At 37.3% G+C, this 7,500-nt stretch overlaps 1 protein-coding gene across 1 annotated transcript in view; it reads left to right on the top strand.

Annotated features, from left to right (window-relative positions):
• Positions 1-7,500, top strand: part of LOC122248642 (dynein axonemal heavy chain 3) — a 98,213-nt gene that overhangs the window by 70,750 nt on the left and 19,963 nt on the right. The window contains exons 52-58 of the mRNA XM_086545610.1: positions 2,737-2,928; positions 4,069-4,262; positions 4,991-5,198; positions 5,841-5,986; positions 6,424-6,538; positions 6,702-6,903; positions 7,102-7,260. Coding sequence (XP_086401736.1) covers positions 2,737-2,928; positions 4,069-4,262; positions 4,991-5,198; positions 5,841-5,986; positions 6,424-6,538; positions 6,702-6,903; positions 7,102-7,260 — 1,216 coding nt within the window. The remainder of the gene's footprint in view (positions 1-2,736; positions 2,929-4,068; positions 4,263-4,990; positions 5,199-5,840; positions 5,987-6,423; positions 6,539-6,701; positions 6,904-7,101; positions 7,261-7,500) is intronic.

Below are 7,500 nucleotides of genomic sequence, written 5' to 3'. Positions count from 1 at the left end.
TTCTCTTCCTCTGTTACTTTGATAATCCTATCATTTTGAATTATTTTATCTACTCCTGATGAAAAAAACAAGAAAACCAGGGAGGTCGTTTCATTCCATAAGACAATTGACTCATGGAATAAGAAGACTTGTATTCCTTATTATACTTCTCTTAAAACAGAACATCATTACAAGAAGGCCTAGAAATTTAAATAATTCAATCATATTATCTATTCTTCTAGTTTGTTTGTTCATTCACTCATTTACTTATTTCTTATTTTTCTTTCATGTGATTTTCGTTAATTCCCACTCAGTTCGATTCAAGATTTCAAACAGGTCTTTGGTCATTCTGTTTACTTATCTTCCTCTGTTACTTTGATAATCCTATCATTTTTGAATTATTTTATCTACTCCTGATGAAAAAAACAAGAAAACCAGGGAGGTCGTTTCATTCCATAAGACAATTGACTCATGGAATAAGAAGACTTGTATTCCTTATTATACTTCTCTTAAAACAGAACATCATTACAAGAAGGCCTAGAAATTTAAATAATTCAATCATATTATCTATTCTTCTAGTTTGTTTGTTCATTCACTCATTTACTTATTTCTTATTTTTCTTTCATGTGATTTTCGTTAATTCCCACTCAGTTCCATTCAAGATTTCAAACAGGTCTTTGGTCATTCTGTTTACTTCTCTTCCTCTGTTACTTTGATAATCCTATCATTTTGAATTATTTTATCTACTCCTGATGAAAAAAACAAGAAAACCAGGGAGGTCGTTTCATTCCATAAGACAATTGACTCATGGAATAAGAAGACTTGTATTCCTTATTATACTTCTCTTAAAACAGAACATCATTACAAGAAGGCCTAGAAATTTAAATAATTCAATCATATTATCTATTCTTCTAGTTTGTTTGTTCATTCACTCATTTACTTATTTCTTATTTTTCTTTCATGTGATTTTCGTTAATTCCCACTCAGTTCCATTCAAGATTTCAAACAGGTCTTTGGTCATTCTGTTTACTTCTCTTCCTCTGTTACTTTGATAATCCTATCATTTTGAATTATTTTATCTACTCCTGATGAAAAAAACAAGAAAACCAGGGAGGTCGTTTCATTCCATAAGACAATTGACTCATGGAATAAGAAGACTTGTATTCCTTATTATACTTCTCTTAAAACAGAACATCATTACAAGAAGGCCTAGAAATTTAAATAATTCAATCATATTATCTATTCTTCTAGTTTGTTTGTTCATTCACTCATTTACTTATTTCTTATTTTTCTTTCATGTGATTTTCGTTAATTCCCACTCAGTTCCATTCAAGATTTCAAACAGGTCTTTGGTCATTCTGTTTACTTCTCTTCCTCTGTTACTTTGATAATCCTATCATTTTGAATTATTTTATCTACTCCTGATGAAAAAAACAAGAAAACCAGGGAGGTCGTTTCATTCCATAAGACAATTGACTCATGGAATAAGAAGACTTGTATTCCTTATTATACTTCTCTTAAAACAGAACATCATTACAAGAAGGCCTAGAAATTTAAATAATTCAATCATATTATCTATTCTTCTAGTTTGTTTGTTCATTCACTCATTTACTTATTTCTTATTTTTCTTTCATGTGATTTTCGTTAATTCCCACTCAGTTCCATTCAAGATTTCAAACAGGTCTTTGGTCATTCTGTTTACTTCTCTTCCTCTGTTACTTTGATAATCCTATCATTTTGAATTATTTTATCTACTCCTGATGAAAAAAACAAGAAAACCAGGGAGGTCGTTTCATTCCATAAGACAATTGACTCATGGAATAAGAAGACTTGTATTCCTTATTATACTTCTCTTAAAACAGAACATCATTACAAGAAGGCCTAGAAATTTAAATAATTCAATCATATTATCTATTCTTCTAGTTTGTTTGTTCATTCACTCATTTACTTATTTCTTATTTTTCTTTCATGTGATTTTCGTTAATTCCCACTCAGTTCCATTCAAGATTTCAAACAGGTCTTTGGTCATTCTGTTTACTTCTCTTCCTCTGTTACTTTGATAATCCTATCATTTTTGAATTATTTTCTCTACTCCTGATGAAAAAAACAAGAAAACCAGGGAGGTCGTTTCATTCCATAAGACAATTGACTCATGGAATAAGAAGACTTGTATTCCTTATTATACTTCTCTTAAAACAGAACATCATTACAAGAAGGCCTAGAAATTTAAATAATTCAATCATATTATCTATTCTTCTAGTTTGTTTGTTCATTCACTCATTTACTTATTTCTTATTTTTCTTTCATGTGATTTTCGTTAATTCCCACTCAGTTCCATTCAAGATTTCAAACAGGTCTTTGGTCATTCTGTTTACTTCTCTTCCTCTGTTACTTTGATAATCCTATCATTTTGAATTATTTTATCTACTCCTGATGAAAAAAACAAGAAAACCAGGGAGGTCGTTTCATTCCATAAGACAATTGACTCATGGAATAAGAAGACTTGTATTCCTTATTATACTTCTCTTAAAACAGAACATCATTACAAGAAGGCCTAGAAATTTAAATAATTCAATCATATTATCTGCAAACACAACGAAATATTTACATACGAACACAACCCCCTCTCGACTTCCGAATCCCCCCCCCCCCAGTTAATGAAATGGTTTCTAAATCCCCTCATCTCCAAATCCCCCCCCCCCCACCCCCCCTTCAAATCCCCCACCCGCCGTAACGCACTGGACGCCCCTTCTGCAGCTGGTGGCGGCGGACGAGGCCGTGGCCAACAAGAAGTTCGCTGACGCTCAGGCCATCAAGGACGACTGCGAGAAGGAGCTGGCCAAGGCCGTGCCCGCCCTCAACGCCGCCACGGACGCCCTCAACACCCTCAAGCAGGACGACATCCGCGTCGTAAAAGCCATGAAGAACCCGCCGTCGGGAGTCAAACTGGTGAGGCGGAGGGCGAGGCGTGGGCGTTCTGAGGCTTAGATTTTGATTCAGCTATATGCATATAGGATTATATGTATTCATATTCAGACATATGTATTTGTGTGTATATATGTAAATAAATAAATATATATATATATATATATATATATATATATATACATACATATATATATATATATATATATATATATATATAAATATATATATATATATAATATATATATATATATATATATATATATATATATATATATATATATATATATATATATTCCTTTAACTATTTATCTATCTATCTATCTATCTATCTACATACTTATATATATAATTCATACATACATACATACATACATACATACATACATATATATATATATATATATATATATATATATATATATATATATATATATATATATATATATATATATATATATATATATATATATATACATATACCTTTATCTATTTATCTATCTATCTATCTATCTATCTATCTATCATCTATCTATCTACATATTTATATATATAATACATACATACATACATACATATATATATATATATATATATAATATATATATATATATTATATATATATATATATATATATATATATATTATATATATATATATTATTATATATATACATACATACACACATATATATGCATATCTATCCATCTATCTATTTATCTATCTATTATTATATTATATATATATATATATATATATATATATATATATAATATATATAAATATATGTATATATATAATTATATATATAAATATATATATATATATATATATATATATATATATATATTTATATATATACATATTTATATATTTGTGTGTTTATTTGTTTGTGTGTGTGTTTGTGTGTGTGCACGAATACCCTCTACAAACAAATACCTTCGTCTGTATCATTTTACCTACTACAGAAAAATACCTTCGCATTTCTTATCTCCCACGAATAAAGATGCCTTATCTTAACTTGTCTATCCTGACTTATCTCCTACGAATATTAAGCTCTAGATACTTGACCTTTCTCATCCCATTCTTATCTACAACAAAGATAGATCTTCGCCAACCTTATCTAACTTCCAACGATTACAACTTCCTTCGCTCGACTTCCAGGTGATGGAAGCCGTGTGCGTGATGCTGGAGGTGAAGCCGGAGAGGAAGCCGGACGCCACCGGTTCCGGCAAGATGGCGGAGGACTTCTGGGCTCCTTCGCAGAAACTTCTCGGCGACATGAAGTTTCTGCAGAATCTGTTGATGTATGACAAGGACAACATTCCTACGAAGATCATCGGGGTTGTCAGGACGAAGTAAATCATCCTCATCATTGTTATCATTATTGTTTTTGGTATTATTTTTGTTATTCTTATTATCGTTATTATCACTTTTCTATTATTGTTATCATTATGATTATTATCAACATTATGATTACCATTATTATCATCATTACTCATATCATTATCATATGTAGGTTTTACTCGTATTCGGACTTTGAGCTCAAGGGGATCTGCATCATATTCATACTAGGAATTTCATATCATCACACTGATTAGCATCACATCTCCATCATATCACCTTACCTTTCACCATCCTCCTCCTCCCAATATCCCTCACACACACTTCGAAAATCCTATGTTTTAGCCTCCGGACTTCGACCCCAATAAGATCCATAGTATGCAGTGTCCATAGTGTCTGTCATACATCATCAAATCGCATTCCGATTCATTATCACATCATTCCCTACCACACCATCATACACCATAGCGCAATATAGCATAGCACAGCATAGTATAGCATAGCATAGCAAAGCATAGTATACCACACCATACCATACCATTCCCCATAATTACCCCATAACCCATCACTCCCTCAAAAATCCCTACTTCCCGCCCTTCCTACAAGGCTCTACTCACACCAGGGCTTCGACCCTAAGAAGATCTGTCTTATGTCATCTAATTACATCGCGAATCACATCTTTACCCCCTCACATCCTACCCCATCACCATAACCCCTGACGGACCTCCGTGCCCTCCGCAAGGTTCTACTCGCACCCGGACTTCGACCCCAAGAAGATTCGGATGGTGTCGATGGCGTGCGAGGGCCTCTGCCGATGGGTGCGCGCCATGGTGGTGTACGACCAGGTCATCAAGATCGTCGCGCCGAAGAAGCAGGCACTCGAGGCCGCCAACTACGAACTCGCGCTGCAGAACGAGAAGCTGGAGGAGAAGAGGAAGGAATTGAGGGAGGTGAGAATGGGGGAAGGGGGAGGGGAGGAGACGGGAGGGAGAAGAAGGGAAAGGGAAGGGAAGGGGGAGGGGTAAGGGGAAGGAGTAAGGGGAAGGGGAAGAGAAAGAAGAGGCAGGGGAAGGGGGGAGAGGAGGGGAGGGGAGGAGAGGCAAGGTAAGGGGAAAGAGAAGGAGAAGGAGAAGAGGAAGGAGTTTAGGTAGATGAGATGGAGAAGGGGGGATAAGGAAAGAGGAGGGGAGGGGTATAGCGTTGGGGGTAAAAGAGGAAGGAGTCGAGGGAGGTAAAACGGGAAGGCAGTTGTTCCTAGGCATGAAAGTGAGAGGTAAGACGAGGGGGGTGGGGGAGTAAAGTGGATGAAAGACTAAGGAATTAGGAAAAAGGAGAGACAAGGGTGTTGGTGGAGGGAGTTAAATTAGGTAATTGCCAGAAAAAAGAAAATAAGAGGTATGGATGAAAACAGAAAGACATCAATAGAGGTTGAGTCACAAGAAATGCTAAAAAGTAATGGATTAACAAATTGAATTGGAGAGATAAAAGAACAAAATACTGAAAAAATTAGAAGGGAAAGAGAGAGACGTTGCAATAATTGATTAGAATCGATAGAAAGGAACTAATACCCCCCCCCCCCACGTCACTCCTAGGTCACAGACAAACTACAGGCCCTGAACGACGAATTTACCAAGAAACAGAAGGAAAAGAAGGACCTGGAGGACTCGATCGTCAGGTGCGAGCAGAAACGAGACCGCTCCGAGAGGCTTATCGGCGGCCTCGGGGGAGAGCGAGACAGGTAAGGAAGAACGAGGGACGAGGTCGAGGACGAGGATGAGGACGAGTGTGTTTGTATCTAGAATAATGTAAGTGTGTGGATTCGAGGGACGATGAAAATGTAAGGCGGGACTCGCCTGTCCCGCCTTACATTTTCACGAGGTGAAAAAGGGAGGAACTGTGACATCGCGAGGAAGTGTGTTAACGTCGAGGGCTGAAAGAGTGGGTTTTGGAAGTTCAATGACAGTGAGAATATTAGGAACTTTGGAAGTATTGGGACTCTGAAGGAAGTGTTTTTAATGTTGAGATATTTTCTCTCAAGCCGGATTAATATACTTAGATGGATTACGTAATAGCTGATGGAGGTTTTGTTTACGTAGAGTGTTATTCAAGTGCTTCTAAAATGGTTGGAATGGCTATACATCACATCTTTAATTGTTTTTATATCACGTGTCTCAGGTGGAGCGACGCAGCCCAGCAGCTGAGCGAAAGCCTGGAGAATGTCGTGGGCGATGTGCTGATCGCTGCTGCCGTCGTGTCATACCTGGGAGTCTTCACCGTCGACTACAGGGAGGTGCGTGATCAGTCGACCGTCTTTGACACCTTCATGATTATGCCTGTGCCATGATATTTTCGCAGTGATGTGATCTACAGGCTTCGACACCTGCACATTTATTCTCCACAGTAATGTTTCAGCACTAATCCAAACACAAGGTTGCTTAATTTCGCCTCTACAGGAATGCCTAGAGAAGTGGCACGGCAAGTGCCAGGAATTGGGCATCTCTTGCAGCGCTAAGTTCTGCCTGTACGACACCCTAGGGGACGCGGTGCAGAGCCGGACGTGGCAGCTGGCTGGCCTCCCCGTCGACGCCTTCTCCGTCGACAATGGCATCATCGTCGCGCACTCAAGGCGCTGGCCGCTCATGATAGATCCGCAAGGTGAGGCAAGAGAGGGTTATACATGTACGCACCCCACCCCCCCTCCACACACACAAACATACACGCTACGGCTATTACCCTTTTAATTGTTATTAATCACCATAATAATAATAAATTATTCATCACCATAGTCTTCGACATATTCACAATAATAATCCTTGTTATTGTTATCCTTACCGTCGCTATTATCATTTACAGGTCAAGCCAACAAATGGATATTGAACATGGAAAAGGAGAACAATCTGCTCGTGGTAAAGCAGACAGACCCGACCTTCCTGCAGGTGGTGGAAGAGGCTCTGCAGAAGGGTCTTCCTCTGCTTATCGAAGGCATTGGAGAGACGCTGGACCCTGTGCTAGGTGGGGTCCTTTTGCTTTACTGTGTGGAAGATTCTTGTTGCGTTAGAGTGTGTGGATTCGGTGTGGCTGGATTTTTTTTGCTGTGTTGTTGTTGCTTAAGTCTATACGTTCGTTTATTCGATATCTATGAATGTATCCAAATTAATTTTTCTCCCGATATGTATGTGTTCATTTTTTTAAAACTTAAATATATGCACCCATTTCTTTGACTTGTATCTATTCGACTTACATCTACATGTC

This window comes from Penaeus japonicus, unplaced genomic scaffold (assembly GCF_977035675.1).
Source record: "Penaeus japonicus unplaced genomic scaffold, GWHDUDI00000001_assembly GWHDUDI00000016, whole genome shotgun sequence".
NCBI lineage: Eukaryota > Metazoa > Arthropoda > Malacostraca > Decapoda > Penaeidae > Penaeus > Penaeus japonicus.
This window is presented reverse-complemented; position numbering and strand designations above follow the sequence as displayed.